Here is a 16,795-nt window from a genome sequence, read left to right on the forward strand (position 1 = left end):
ATACAAATAAACACAGGGAAGTAATTTATAGCTTCACAAGAATAACAAAAAAAAGTGCATACTAAAGCAAACCAAAAGAGCTGCTGTCATCGGAATTAGCAAAACAATTGTATCAGGAACTTACTTTAGCACGTTTTACATATTTACTGTGATATTACTGCTAGCATCATAAATTGATATAACCTTTTTTGAGGGAAAGCAAGATGACAAAGAATAGACAAAGCAATAAAGGTGTCCATAAATTTTGACCTAGTAGTTTCATTCCTAAGACCTGATCCTAAGAAAATAATTCAGGGAAACAAAAGCTCTATGAGAAAAGAGAATTTTCTCTAACATTATCAACATGAAGGGAAGGAAAAGGGACATGATCTGAATGTCTAACATCAGGACAAGGTGTGTACATTGCACAATGAACTGGCATGCGGTCACACAGGGAAATAGCTAAGAAAACAGTGAAAAATGTGATGAAACTGTATTAAAAGGAAAAACAGAGTTAAAAATGGTGCTAGGGTTGCCACTACATAGAGCATGGACACGTATAAATAAGCAGAAATGGTAACAATTGCACTGAGATGACATAACCATATTTCCCAATATTTTTAACTGTTACATCTCATTTTTAATGAAAAAACATTCACATGAAATCTAAGGCCTCCAACAAATAGCACATGGTCGTGCATGGTCTCCTAAATCTCAAAAATAAGCCATCACATGTGTGAGTGATAGTTGCACTTCAGGGGCTAGGAAATGGCTTTTAACCAAGATCTATAATGAGGATGCTGAGTGGTTTGAGATGTGTCAGAATGGAAGCAGCACATAGAGAAAAGTCATTGCTTCTTCCAGGAACCGCATTAGCCAGCTTCGTATCACTCAGCACATCGGACACAGCCCCAGGCTTCCCAGAACTCCAGCATTCTGGTGGAAATACGCTAGAGAAAGCATGGAAAAGCCAAACCAACAAAGCCAGACTGAAAGGTTTTTAATTAGATCAAAAGGGTTGAGTGTGGTCTGGGTTTCACATGAAACATATTCTTTTTCTCAAAAATACTATCGTGTTAGTAATCTCTGGGATACATTCAGCCTGGTTTATTTAATTTAATATGATTTTGTTACTTTATTTTATGTTTTATGATATAAATGTGACTCTTTAGAATTATTATTATTATTATTATTACTATTATTATTATTATTATTATTTCCTGGGAGTTTGAAAAGGAAGCTGTCAGGATCCTTCACCTAGGCTCACTCACACACACACACAAATCCTCGATTTTTTCATTCAAGTAAAGACAGACAAAAGAACTGAACGGGGCCAGGAGGCTGGGCCATCCTTTTGTTAGTGATCAGCACTTTTGATCCTAAGACTTCCTGAGAAGAGAGGCGGCACAAACCACCCATGCAGCAAGGCAGTTCGGCTTTCCTCAGGAGGAGCCTTTGGTGGGACCGCTCTGCTTTCCACAAGAAACATGGGGACCTGGTGTGTCACTGTTTTAATAGTTAGAGCTACCAAAACCCTCTGATTGACACTATGAAACCTTTCCTCTGTGGAAGGAGGGTTTTCCCTGGCATCCCCCCAGTCTTGTGGACCGCAGGGGACTTCTGCACCCAGGTGTCTCACCTCCCTCAGCTTGCTTCCTCCCCTCAAGACCATGTGTGAACAGAGAGGAAATGAAGTTCTGCCTTTGAGCTAATGCTCACTAGTCCAAACCAACAGGTTTTCCAAGAGCTTTCCTCTGTCTCTGTTACTGAATAACAGGCATGGAATCTAATGAAGTTATCACATTTGATGTATTAATGAGGATATTGAAATTAGACTAAAATTTCCTAACCATCCAACTTACATCATCTTCTATATTTTGCCTTCTGACAATCACGTGAAAATCCCAAGGACATCGGATTTTATGTGTCTGTTATTAGGCATCGGCATGATTCTTCCCGTGGAATCATACTCCACTTGGAGGAGGGGCACCAGTAATGTAGCTTCAAAATTGCCTCCAAAAAATGTGAAGGGAGAGGCTGTATCAAACCTGCTATTTGCTGCAAAACCAGTACCACATCGTCTGAGCATTTAATGAGTCTCTGAAATCTGGCTAGATGAAATTGCTCTCATACTGAAAAATCCAAAGCTTAGAAAAATCATTGTCCTTTTTAGGCTAATATCCATTTCCTTAGCTCTAGAACAGAGAAAATCCCATTGTTATATATTTCCACTCTGTTCTTTGTCAATTACCAACATCTGATTTTTTCAACAATTTTTCAAACGTAAATTACTTTATACACTATTATAAAATGTCAATTTAATTTACATGCATCAGAATAAAAGGCCTGGGAGTTTTTAGGGGTCATAATGTAGGCAGAAAGAGGGCAGGTACGGTAACAAGGGAAGGAAATTCTGGTATTCTGGCCCTTTCTATGCAGCAGGGCTTAGATTGGCATGTAAGAGCCTCTCACAGAGCCCAGTTTACTAAGTGAGCCGTAAAACAGCCGTAATCCAGAGTATCCTATGAAATTTTGTTCTTTACACAATATTTCCTTCCCAAATTCACAGCTATTTATCCAGAGCTATGAGTCCTTGGTAATTGAAGAGCTTTTATCACTTGAGCTATTTCATATCAAGACCAAAAAACATGAACAGGTGTATCTGTGTTTTCAACCAGAATCCCTTATGATTCGTTCATTCTATGACCCTGTACCTTATCACTAGTATCAGGTATAGTCAGAAAAAAGTTCCTATTCGGTTCTAAATAGGACTCTTAACCTATATGAGAAGTAACAATTTTTAAGAAGTAACCTTTAAAAAAAAAAAAAAAGCTGTCTTTTCAGTGTACTGAAATACCAGAATAATAATTAGAGTCTTTCTACTCCCTTCCATCTTGTGGAGTGAGGAGTTCAAAAGCAACAGTGGTTGTTGGCAAGAGGTTTTATTGGGTAGGATTTCACCACCAAATGTGCTCCTCTTTCTCCAGTATATAACTCTGCAATTTGTACGCTGCATCTTTTATTGTCTTCTAAGGAATTGCTAAGCTTCTCACTTTCTAGTTTCATCTATAAGTCCTCTTTTCTAGTTACTATATCTCTTTAGATGTTCAACAAAGCATAATCAACCAAATTCTCTAAGGAAATATGTCAGAGTAATTGTATGAGAACAGAAGATGATCTTATTCATAGCGTCATCTATTATTATTAGTGCATGCATAAAAATGCTTAATATTGTAACTCAGAGAGAAGTAAGATTTTGAAAAAAGTCAATTCTTTAGAGGGAGGAGAGTAGGAGAGGGGAAGAGAGGGAAACATCTCATCAGAACTTACTGAAGACATTATTACTAAAAGCAGGCTAGAAATAGGGAATAGGGAGTAGTCCCATAAGATTGCCGGGCTTCCAACTGAAAAAAAGAAGTCTTCTACTTTATGACAAGAAAATTTTATATGCTGTTCCTTGGGGAAGATACAGTCACTATTAAAACCACCATCATTAAAATATATAAAAAATCATTAAAAAATATATATGTATACTATGATTAATAGCATCAGGCCCAGATGCTAACTTTCAAAACAGATAAAGAAACCCAGCTTCTCAAACCTAATGTAATTACTTGTAAGGGAAGATGGTAATAATTGCACATACCCAAGATCCTTGCGGGTATAGTTTGAAATTACCTGCTATAAGCCAGAAATTTCTTCATAGTTTCTTGTTTTCACTTTAAAAAGCTTTGTGAATTGTGCATTCTACCCCATAACCTACCCATGCTTGTTTTAATATAAAAATAATGTTTTCAATTCCCATTTGTGTATCCCTGGCACATTAAGTGTCCTTGGTACATAAGTGCCTCAATTTAATAAGTACGAAGGGGAGAACATAATTTTTATCTGTACAAAGCACTTGGAAACCTTATTAAAATGCAGGTTCTGGGGCGGGCACCTGGGTGGCTGAATCAGTTAAGCGTCTGCCTTCAGCTTAGGTCATGATCTCAGGGTTCTGGAATCAAGCCCCAAGTTGGGCTCCCCACTCAGCGGGGATGCTGCTTCTTCCTCTCCATCTGCTCCCCCCATGCTCTCTCTCTCACTCTCTCTCAAATAAATAAATAAATAAATAAATAAATAAATAAATAAATAATCTTTTTAAAAATGTAGGCTTTGATTCTGTATGTCCAGTATGGGATCCTAGATTCCACATATCTAAAAAAACAGTCAGGTTGTTCCTCTATAGCTGGTCCAACAGCTGCACTTGGAGGACTGAAGCTGTAGATCAGTAGATTGAGCAGTATGATCTCTGACCAGCAGCTTCAGCAACTCGTAGGAACTTGTTAAATGTAGACTCTTAGCCCCCGTTCAGATCTATGGACTCAGAAACTGGGGGGTGGGGCTCAGGAATCTGTAGTTTTTAACAAGCCCTCCAAGAGATTCTGATTTAGACTAATTAAGCAAAGTAATAAGAATTTAGTCAGCCAAGAGTAGAGATTATAGGTATTTAGGTCCTTATAAACCTGAAATACACAGATGGCTTCAAGATCTATGCAGATGACTTAAAACCAAGAAAAGAAAATCCCTGCATCTGAGTTAGGAGTCAAAAATCAGAGTTGAACTCCCTGCAACCATGGTGGTTGCAACACAAATATACCACACGGTAAAGAACCAGAGGGGATAACCCGGAGATGTACCTAGACAGGAGACCAGGAAGAAGACGCTAAGAGGAGGTAGAAATCCACCAGAACAATTTCATCCACGTGAATTTGGACTGCAGGTGTCTGAGTTCAGCACTCAAGTCTGAGAATATTCCTTTGGAATCAATGTGCTATCAGACTGTAATTAACCTGATACAGAACATCAACCTCTACACATTCACCATTACTCTTTGTGAAAGCTTTGTTTTGTGTACTTTAAAATCTTCACTAGTTTCTTAAGAAAAATTCCCAACTTTGTCCTTTCTTACCTTCTAAAAATATTTGTATGAACTTTTGCTTAGAACAGGAAGAGCTATGTTCAAGTCAAACTTTAAATAGCTGTAGAGAGAGTACCAGAGGTCAGGTCTGGGGGACCTACAGCCCCAGGGGGCGTCACTGGAGCTTATGGTGGTGGACAATCAGAAAAATCCCAAGCCAGGCCCTGGAGGCAGCTGAGACTGCTGCTCCCTTCTTGCCCAGAGGTACCCTCACATGGACTCTGTGCTGCTAAAGATGGGCTGCCTTGCTGGAAAAAAAACAAACAAACAAACAAACAGAAAAAAACACCTGGAATTTCTTTCAGCTTGGGTAGAAGTCTAAGCCTGGAGTTCCAAAATAAACTTGGTATTGGTGCTCACACAAATAAGGTGTTTTCTGTAGAGATACAAGGTGCAACCTGGGATTTTACCACCATGTTTCATTCTAGACGGTAAGTGACAGAGGTAATTGCTCCAGCAAAGGATTGCTTTTTGTTCCATTTTTTTTAGTGTTTTATGTCCTAAGTTTTTAGGGACAGCCTTTTAGTTCATAAACAGTCTGTATATTGCATGAGCTTTAAGGGATACCTTGACTACCCATCTTTCCCCAACACCTACCCTTCCCCATGGCCCACTGCTCCCATTCTTCCTCTGCCCCATATGTAGATTGTCCCTAATTCTCCTATAGAGGATGTCATCTAACCCTGGCCAACTGGCATGACTAGACTCTCCTTTGCTGTATGAGCAGCCCTGGCCTTACAAAGGGCCCCTTGAGGGTGTAAGACATGGAGAGCAGATCATGGGGCTGTCATAAGCCCCAGTGAGGGGCTTTCTCTTGGTCCCAGTCCCATTTCTGTTCAATATCCTCTCTCAAAAGCCCTTTATCTTCTTCACCAACTTCCACCATCCCCAAAAGATACTTTTGGTTAAGAAGGGTGAGGTTAAAGACAATTGCTCTGAGAGAATTTGGGGAAAATATTTATATAGAAACATATATAAAAACAGGTTGTGTCATTACCCTGACCCTCAAATGCTCCATTGAAAGAATATAAAGATTTAAGTCAAAGAGGTTAACACTTAAGACCCAACAGGATATTTAGAATGAGAACATTCAATAATTAGACATACACTTATCAAATTGTTAACAGGCGTTAGATACTACAGTCTACAAGGAGACGATACAGCACATATGCACACATGTACATTAAGTCACTTTCCTTACAGCTGTTTCTAGTTATGCTAAATTTTTCTACATTCTATACACTTAGTTATGTAGGGAAACAAGGCCTTTAGCTTTAATGAAGAATTTGAATTGAAGCATGAATCAGACACCCAAAGGAGCTGACCTGGTTTGCCAAATACAAATATTATGAAGATAAAAATTGAACCACACAATTTGTCTTGTTGTATTTTCAAAAGAAAAACTCATTAACCAGAATAGAATATGTGTTTCCTAATAATCACAATATGAGGCATAACATTTCTTGAACAATTACTAAGGGAAAGGCACTGAGCTAGTTGTTTTAGGATAAATTCCATCCTCACAAAGAACTACAGAGTAGCGGTAGAACCAGGATAGGAACTACTTGACTGTCAGTCAATCCCACTGGAATGGAAGAACCCAAACCAGTGAATTTCCAGTTTTACATCACCCCCTCACATCCTCAGAATGAGTTTTTGATACATTGAGCCCAGAGCATGTGCCTGTTTCTTGGCTGTGTTGTGGTTGGGAATTGCAAGAGTCTCCAGGGACATGGTTGTCTTTTGAGCAGGACAGCAGTGCTCCTGCTGTGCCACCTAAGCTGAGCCTGATGGAAAGGAGGTGAGTCCCAGGGGAAGATCAGAGCACCATTAAAAAGGCAAAATGGGGCAGCCAGGGTGACTCACCGGTATAGCGTCGCCTTCGGCCCAGGGTGTGATCCTGAAGTCCTAGGATCGAGTCCCACATCGGGCTCCCTGCATGGAGCCTGCTTCTCCCTCTGCCTGTGTCTGTGCCTCTCTCTCTCTCTCTCTGTCTCTTATGAATAAATAAATAAAATCTTAAAAAAAAATGTTGAATGCTCAGGAAAGGAAAAATGTCCACTTCCAGAACCCCAAAACACTTAAAGAGGTGAAACATGTTGTCCAAGTCCACATGACTAAAAAATGTTCACCGTTCACCCCTGGAAAAGAAGACGGAACACTGGAAGCCCCGTGCAGGTTCTACTTGTAACTTTGAAACGACTTTGGAATCCCTGTACAGAAACTGAAAGGAAAAGGAGCATCATTGTGTTTTGTAGACCAACTGATTCATTTCAAATACAGCGGCCGTCTTTCCCTTGCCTCACTGAGACAGAAAATACTTTAGACCAGCCAGAATCCCAAAATGACAAGCTTGTGTCATGAAAGTAATAAGTAAATAGTAAATAGTGAAGATTTTGAAAGGCTCATATAGATTTAGTTTTTTTTTTTTGTTTTTTATTGGAGTTCAATTTGCCACTAGCAAATAGCACTGAGGGGGACACTTGGCGGGATGAGCACTGGGTGTTGTGCTATAGATTTAGTATTTAACCTTCCCCCCAGTACCTTGTGAGTTCGAATTATGTAGTTAAAGCAGCTTTCCCTTTAGGAATTGTTCAATAAGTGTTATCATTTGGAAATATATTCTAATCAGATGAATGAGTATTTCTTTTGAAAATGCAGCAGTTAAGGATGATATTCATGACCTTTGAGTGAACAAAAATGTCCTAAAATTTCTTATGTTGAACACATCAGCCTTCATCATAAAAGTATAATAAATTGAAATACATGAAAAATTAAGAATCTATGCTTATCAAATGAATCAATAATGAGACGGAAAGCCAAGCATGGAAGAAAATTTTACAATATATATACATGCAGCAAGGACTAGAATATTCTAGACTCAAATCTAGAACCTGTAAAGAACTTCTTATTTATTACTGCTGCATGCTCCCAAAGTTAGAGGCCTAAAACAACAAACATTTATTCTCTCACAGGTCCAATGAGAACCCATCCACACATGGTTTAGCTCCAAGCCTTTGATGCAGGGTCTCTCATGAGACCACAGTGCAGCTGTCAGCTGGAGCTGTTGTCCTCTCAAGGTTTGACTAGAGGAGAATCTGTTTCCAAACTCACTCATGTGGCTGTTGAAGGCATCAGGTGCTTTCTGGCTGTCACCTGTACACATCAGTGTGGCTTTCAGTAACTCACAACCTGGCGTCTGGATTCCCCTAATCAAGGCTCTGAGACAGAGAGAAACAGAGAAAGAGAGAGATTCAGCAAGACAGAAGTTACCATCTTTTTATAGTCTGTTAGAAGTGACATCTTGTAACTTTTGTCATATTCTATTCATTAGTAGTGAGTCACTAGGTTTAGTCCACACTCAAGGAAAGGCACACAAGGATATGAATACAGAGGTGAGGCTCATTGGGTCATTCTAGAGGTGGTCTACCATGCCAATAAGAAGGAAACAGCACTATAGAGAAATGGACACAGAATTAAACACTTTACAAAATAAAGTATCTAAATTGTCAATAAACATAGGAATATGTGCTCATCAGTCATGAGGGAAATAAAAATTAAAACCAAGATGAAAAATAAATAAATAAAACCAAGATGAAATTTTCCATTCAACTAACAGAGTAGTTAGTGATAAAAAGATAGAATATACCAAGCTTTGTCAAGCATATGAAACAAGTGGAATTTTCATACACTTCTGGTGGGAGTGTAAATCTGTTCAAATACCTTAAAAACTGGTAGTATTTATTAAAACTAAACTACACATATTCTATGACCCAGCATCTTCATTCCTAGTTAAAAGCTTAAGAAAATCATATACATGTGTATACCAAGGGACATGTATAAGAACATTCATAGCAGCTTTATTTATAATAATCAAAAACTGGAAACCTATCAATAGAATGGATACTCTAAGTTATGATATATTTATACAATCAATTATGATAAAGTAATGAGAAGAGGATAAACTGCTATGCCTTAACAATATGAATGAACCTCATGAAATAATTTAGGTAAAAGAAATAATTGGGAAAATACATATATATTCTGTGCAATTTTATTTATATAAAACTCAGAACCTCAGAGCCAAATTAATCCATGCTAAGGAAATTTTGGAGATTAATTACTTTTGGTAGGACTTGACTGTGAAGGGGCAAGTTTGGAGAGTCTACGGGTCTAGTAAAGTCCTATTTTCTTGATCTGGTGATAAGGATCATTAACTCTCAAAATTCAATATACTATACATTTATGATTCATGCACTATTCCGTACGTGTATTTCAATACAATATTTACTTAAAAATAATAAACTTTCTTCCTGTTGTGCAATACAGAATGGCAACTGTGAACGAAATTTATTAATAAATAAATTTATTGAAAATTGAAAATCCGTGTCCACTGGAGCTATGTCCTGAGTCCTAGTCCCTAAGGTCTTAAAGACTAAGGCTTAGCTTTTAATTTAATTCCTGGAAACTAAAAAAAAAATACTAATATTGTAATATTGTGGACCTTTCTTTTTCCTGTCTCTCCCAAGGGGAACATTAGAAATGTTCTCCAGTTTGGAAGGTCAAAAGCTGATCTCCTTTCCATCCTTAATGAGTACACAAAGCCCTGCTCTAACATCTCAGTCTTAAAATGAGGAAAGGAAGAAGAAATGGAGGAAGGGTAGAGAGATAAGGAAAATGGAAAAGGAAAAAAAATGATGAAAATTGTGTGTGTGTGTGTGTGCGCGCGCGCACGCATGTGCATGTGCATGCGTGATTGTGGGATCAGAAGAAACTGAAAGAGGAGTGTCAAAATAGGAATAGATGAAGTAGACAAGAATAGCCAGAAAAAGAAAGATATGGGGAAAAAGGGAGTTGAGACATTTATTAGCCATATATTGAAATTTCAAATTTGCTATCCTATTGCTCTGTGTACTCTATAGCACATCTTATACATGTCAGAACATGTCTTGATTCTTTAGGTTTGGAAAATAATGTCCTGGCTAAGGAGCTCCAGAATCTTCCATGTGAAATAATTTGCACTTACTACGTGGTAATAAAGAAAACAGAACTGTGTAAGTTTGATAAAACTTTGTTGTTGTTTTCTATGAAAAGGTGTGGATGACATAAAAGGACATGACAGCAAAGAGTGTAACAAAAATTTGGCCATATGCCACATTTTTATGCCTTCATAGAACTTAAGACTTAGAATTGACCTTAAAATCCCAAATCCAAAAGCCTTACCCCAAAGTTGAATTTCATAACTGCCAAATGGCAGAATCATAGTGGGGGAACTGGATGCAAACTGGGTAAATGCATGCATTCATGATAGGACAGTTGGTCCTTTGAGGGTCTATGATTTGGCCATTTCTATCAACTGCCACCTTTCCCTACCCCAGTATGAGACTGATTTTTCCATGAGATTTGATGGTCCATTTTTTTTTTTTTTTATAGCATCAACACTACAGAATGGCAAACAAGTGTGCATGAACAGTGAATGAGCTGTATCCAGTACATTTAGGGGCTACAAATATTTTTGTTTTTAAGCAACTTTAACTTATAGCTATTGAAGAGTAAATATCCCATTGGCCAAGCCATGGAGGCTAGTGCTATCTTAGAAAGAAAGCCAACTTTAAAAAAGGCCTTCCACCAACACCATCACCATTCTTTCCCTAAACCCTCGCCCTCCCTTTCCATCATAAATGTTTATTCCTAGCTTCCAGCCATGGTAACACACAAATGATGATGGGGGAAGCTAAACTGTTATCTTTACCTTTGTTCTGCTTTTTCTAACTTGGTAGAAAACTCAGCTCCAGAATGAAAGCTTTCTACATGCATTCAACATTAAGAAATCATTTAAAAATCTACCCTATAAATGATTCTTAGTGAGAAGTATTTGCTTTTGTTTAAGATTTGAAATCACTACTTTTAAATTAGAATTAATGTTTTTACATTGAGTTGTAGGCATCCATGGAAGAAAATTAATCTTTCTGGGGAGATACTAATTTGTCAAATAAATCCATGCATGCTGTATGGTATGCTCTGTGTACTCTATAGCACATCTTATACATGTCTCTTGGGAATTATATATAGATGGTTAAAAGCCATATTTTTTTCACAAATTACCTATGGCAAGTACTTGTTTTCTACAAATATGAAGGATGTACACGCATGAATGCCATATTTGAATATAAGCCTCATAGACCAGCCTGTTGGATTCTCAGTGGTGTATCCAGGAAATATTCAGTTGGTTGGACCTTTTCTAATACTTTCCATTTTTATCAAAAGCAAAATGAAAGCTATTTTCAGTGCAAAACCAAACTCTAAACAACACTCACTAGAATTAGCAAAGCAACATTTCATCAGAAAATCACCTGCAGAATTTAGAATGCAATTTAGAATTACTAATTGGTGTGTTAAATGGATACATTCAGAAAGTGCTGAGGAGATGAGTCAACACTCCTGAAAGAACTATAATTTCAGGATTCCCTGAGTGAGAGCTCCAAATTCTAGCCTACCTATGCATTAGTGCATGGGTTAGAGAAGTCAGTTCACCCAGACATTTGTTGTGTGCATAATTTTAAAAAGAATAAATACTACTTTGGAAATTGCTCTGGTTCATTTTGCCAAAAGTAACACCCTTTCTGGGCACATAGCCATGAGATATTTGCCCTGCTTTGTTTGTGACTATGGAACTCTGAAACATTATTTGCAATTTTATCAAAGGATTCATTGAATCAGAGGATAATCTGAGAGAATATATTACTGGCTATTAAAATGTAGCAAGGTGAGCCTGAGATTTCTCAGAAGAAAGTTAGCTTTTATCTTAACATAGTCTATCTTTTTAAGTATATATTTTAACTGGAATCCTATCATCTCACTACCTCTACTAACCACACAGCCATCTCTTCTTATCTCTTTTTATCCGCCCTACAGCAACAGCCCCCCAGATGGTCTCCTCGCCTCAGCCTTGCTCATTCCAATCTGTCTTCCGTACAGTGGCCGGCAGAGCCTTCAGGAGCTGCTTAAACAGCAGATGCTCCAAGGGAGGAGAGACAAATCCATATCAAGAGTAAGTCTCCATCCCCATGAGGACAAACCTCTGCCAGCCCCAGATGGGAGGGGCAACTCATATAGTCAACTCACCTCTACAGTAGCTGTCGGTTTCTCTGTACCATGCCAGGGACTCAGCATTGGGGTCTGTTACTGACAAGCTGGACACTCAGAGCTAGTAGTAGTGAAACAGGCCTTGGGAAGTAGAGGTTCACGCTATTGGACTCATCTATAGCCTGTTTGTGCCATCACGGCCACTCTGTTCATGGGCCTGTCGTGCAAGTTCCAGGTGGCTGATGACAAAGCTGGCCAAGTGGCCAAGTCCTTTTTGTCTACTTAGTTATTTGGTGCCTTTTCTAGAGTGGGCCTGAATGTGTGATACAAACATCTTCACATCTGCGCCTACTCTGATTTGTCCAGCCACATCCCCCTCTCCCAGAACAACTTGCTCTAAAACCTCCCAGTTCTTTCTCTTCTTGCCTACTGCCTATTAACTGGTATACATTCTCATATCAGGCAATGTCAGGCTCTGCCTTAGGCTCAGTGCTCCACTCATTGGAAAATTTTTCCCTTTCTACTGCTTCTAGTCACCCAGGAATGTGGCCGTAATGCAGCCTTTGTTCACTTTTGAATTGCATACTGAGCCAACTATCTAAAAACCAACCTTGAACTCTCTCTGCCACCTTAAGCTGGTCCTATGTAGTAGGTCTACTGGTACTGCAAAATGGGTGACAGGTAGAACAATTTAGCTCTGAATGAAAACTGTAAGTGGATATTTTACTCCTTCATTCTTACTTATTTCTTCTTTTGAAATGATAGATCTTAAACAGTGCCTTGGTTGACTGCTGTCTAAGGCAATGCTAAGAAAAATATAGCCAAATCTACTTCTGGCCTATCACTTTTTTTGTAAATAAAGTTTTATTAGAACATAGTCATGTTTAGGCTTTTTATGTTCTCCCCTACCATCTGCCAGGGAAGCTCAGGCATTTCGCCTTTGCTAAGAGTTGGCCACCATTTTTTCTAGGCTTTTAAAATGTACCCCTGAGACTTTACTAGGGTAATAAATCCCACATCTTGAGAAAATGTCTCCAAATCAATAAATAATTGCTTTATCCAGCTTGACATTCTATCCTCCTTGATCAATATCCTCAACACCCATCCCAGGAGCACTTTCCTGGGCCTTGACAGTGTTGGTGGACAGTTGTCTTAAGTCTTTAGGTATATAGTCTCTTTCTTGCCTTATTAGGCCCTACCCTGACCACAACTAGATTATCCTGGTATTTAACCCTAATTATTTATCTGGCAGTAGGAGGGAAGATGGGGAGCACTTGTATCTTATGGAGAGGAGGGTCTGGCAGCATTTTCAGCCTAGCTTAAGTCTTAGCCCTTACTGGGGAAAGGTAGCATCCCTGTGCATGCCCAGAGGGAGGGGATGGGGGTGTTGTAGAGTCAACATCATGAGGCACACTCATCCAGGTTTCCTCGCCTTAAAGAGGTATTTGTCTTTGGAGCCCTGCCATTCTCAAAATTAGGTCTTAACCTTGCCTTTTGGTTAAGTCTGCCCTTCACCTATAGGTGATAAGGACCTTCTTATAGTTACCACCATTACCACTGGAGGCTTTATGTCCTAACATTTGGCTGTTAAGTGCATGTTAAAAGCCCTGTCTCCTTTGCAGGGAGTCAGTATATCTATGTTTCAACCCAGCCAATTGGGCTGTCTTTGTTAGCACTGTTCTCTTATTTCCAAATGCCATATCATTATACCTAATATGGCATTTCCATCCATAGGGACATTTTCAAGGGTCACCATCAGTGAAATATTTAGCAACTGAACCGCATTTTACACCAGGGACAGACATGTGCCCCCTTCCTCTCAAGGAGTAGCTGAGCTAATTTCTGCCTTCATCCCACTGTCTGTTTTTTCTGACCGCTCTTGATACAACTTCTGTTAATCCAGACCCTCTGAGAAACAGACATGAAAACAGGGTTAAAAATGCAAGGATTTCATTAAGGAAGAAGCCTGTGAGAAAAGGATTAAGGAGACAGCCAAAAAGTCTGGGAGAGACGTCAGACTCCAAGGCAAGTGTGAAGCCAAGAGAGAAAAGGTTGTGTGGATCACCCTTGGGAGCTATGCAGTAAAGTGAGCTCAAAAAAGATGACAAGGATTTCTTTGACTTCAAAAGGTCCAAAAGAGGAGTTCCATGTCTCCCAGAAATAAGTCTCCTTCAGTAACTCCATCACTCTCAGCCCTTGAGTGGGGAGCTGTCCGTGGGAGGCATCATCTGGCCTAAATGAAACAATGGATTTCAAAGGACAGCATCTAGAGCCCTGGGTCAATTATGCTTCTGGTAGCAGGAGATTCATGAGGCACATTTTTCCTGTTTGCCATATAGATTTAATATAATTTCAAGTAAAATTTTATGAGGATTTTTTTTGTGTGTACAAATTGATGAGCTGATTCTAAAATGTACATGGAACTGTAAAGGACTGAGAATACTTAAAAGAATTTGTCAGGGAAGGACACAGCTGGAGGACACACACAACCTAATTTCAAGACTTACTATAAAGCTACAACAACCATGTATACATTTAAATCAGTGAAACAGTATACAGTCCGGAAATAAATACACGGTCTATTTTTTTGAAGGTGCTAACATTAAGTGGAAAGGATATTCCTTTCAATAAATGATGCTGGAAAAATTGGATGTTGATATGCAAAACATTAACTTGAACTCTTACCTCCAACCACAGACCCAAAATGGACTAAAAATGGACCATGGATCTAAATGTGAGATAAAAAAAATATAAAATTTCTAGAAGTGATCTGAGATAATCTTTGTAACCTTGGCTTAGGCAAAAATTTCTGAGGATATAAAACTCATGATGTATAAAATTAAAATTTAATAAATTAGACTTCATCAAAACTAAAAAACTTACTTTTGAAAATACATTCTTAAGAAAATGAAAAGGCAAGAAACAGATTGGGAAAAAATATTTGCAAACCATATATCTGGAACACACGCAGAACATATAAAGAGCTCCTACAACTCAGTGATAAGGCAAATGTCCAATTTTAAAAGAGGGAAGGTACAAAAGTTTTAACCCGACACTTCACCACAAAGGACATACAGATGGCAAATAACATGAAAATATGCTTAATATCATAAAACCATTTTAAAAATACAAATTAAAACCACAATAATATGCTATTATATATGCACTGGAATACCTAAAATGCAAGAGACTGATGATATCACATGTTGCCAAGGGTACAAAACCACTGGAATGCTCACATATTGCTGGTAAAATGCAGAATGGTGCAACCAAGTGGGAAAACAACTTGGTCAGTTTTATAAAGTTAAAGATGCACTTAATATGTGATCCAATAATCCCACTCTTACACATTTGATAAGATAATGGAAAATATATGTTCATGCAAATACATAAATTAAGGTGTATAGCAGCTTTATTTATAAAGACCCCAAAGTGGAATCAGTTTCTTTTTTTAGCATATCTCTATATTCATACAATAGAAATACTACCTAGCAATAGAAAGGAGTGAACTGCTGATATACTCAACAACATAGATAAATCTCAAAAAGACTATGGTAAGTGAAAGATGCCAGATACAAAAGACTATATGATTCTATTTATATGAATTCAGGAAAGGCAAAACTGCAAAAGCTGACCAGTGGTTTCTAAGGCCCAGGGGAGATTGGTGGGAAAATGAGCACCGGGGAATTTTTTTAATGTCCTATATGCCATTAGGGTGGTAGTTACTCAGCTCCACATATTTGTCAAAACTCACTTAATTTTGCACTTAAAATTGGCCATTTTTGTTGTATATAAATAATACCTCAATATAGCTTATTTTAAAAAGGAAAAGAAAATAAAATAACATAAAAAATGGACCCTAGAATAAGAAAAATTGACTTATTTAATGGACAATAAATTTGGTTTTAAGGTTTCTAACTGGATCTTGAAAATGGAAATTCAGTCATTTGCAACATTTACTATTCTTGGTTCCAAGGCCAAATAGGAATCTTCCTCTATGCATGAATCAGAACGATATTTGGAATCAAAACGATATTATTGTAGTAGAATCAACAGAGTCTGAACTGAATTATCTCTCAGATTGACCCATTATAGAGGCAACCTAGTAAAGCAATTTGTACGAACAGTCATTAAAATACCCTGTAAATAAACAGTTCTTTACTGACTTGTCTTAATTCATTATAAGACTTTAGAATATCTAGTTTATGGAGTACTTTGTGACCTCTGATATCTTTCCCTCAATATATTTTTTTCAACAGGACATTTTTAAAACACTGGCAATGAGCTCAAGGTTGCATCACTTGTCATGGACAGTGATGCAAGCTACTGAGTGAAACGAACCAGTGACCACAGTCCCCTGCCCAGCACTTGAACATGGCATTGAGCTGGAAATAGAGGTAAGTTCTTTGTGGAACCCTGGGGCTCTAAAAGAGAGATACTTTTTATACCTTAAGCAATATTCTTCTTCTGTATTTCACATAAGAAATATGTAGGAGTTAGTGGCTTTTAGCTGTTACCTTCTCTGCAGAGACTGACAAGATTGAGTCAATTGTCTTTACGAGGTTCAAATACATTGAAAAATGAAGATCTGCCCAAACAAGTCTCTAAATACTGTGATAAATTTAGGTGTTAATAATTAATAACTTACTACAAATTAATCATAGTTTGTAAATCTTGTCTGTGTTTGTGTGACTGTATGTTTACCTTCATTTGGAGATAACCTCAGAATTTAAAATGAAGCCCATTTTGAACAGGAAGTCCTAGACAAAT

The 16,795-nt window shown here is 38.1% G+C and overlaps 1 protein-coding gene across 27 annotated transcripts in view; it reads right to left on the reverse strand.

Moving 5' to 3' along the window:
* The window catches only part of LOC144313604 (uncharacterized), a 151,355-nt gene that overhangs the window by 65,494 nt on the left and 69,066 nt on the right, over positions 1-16,795 (reverse strand). For 15 of the 27 annotated variants that reach the window (XR_013379202.1, XR_013379206.1, XM_077896556.1 and 12 more), the window contains one exon: positions 8,054-8,160. The exons of 11 other annotated variants lie outside the window; for them this stretch is intronic. Coding sequence is in view for 13 of the 16 variants with exons in the window: in XM_077896556.1 (XP_077752682.1) it covers positions 8,054-8,160 (107 nt within the window). In the remaining 3 variants the exon portion in view is untranslated. Of the gene's footprint in view, positions 1-7,830; positions 8,161-16,795 lie in introns of those variants that run through there. One more of the 27 variants, XR_013379210.1, reaches the window with a different exon arrangement.

The sequence above is a fragment of the Canis aureus genome, chromosome 5, assembly GCF_053574225.1.
Source record: "Canis aureus isolate CA01 chromosome 5, VMU_Caureus_v.1.0, whole genome shotgun sequence".
NCBI classification, from domain to species: Eukaryota; Metazoa; Chordata; class Mammalia; order Carnivora; family Canidae; genus Canis; species Canis aureus.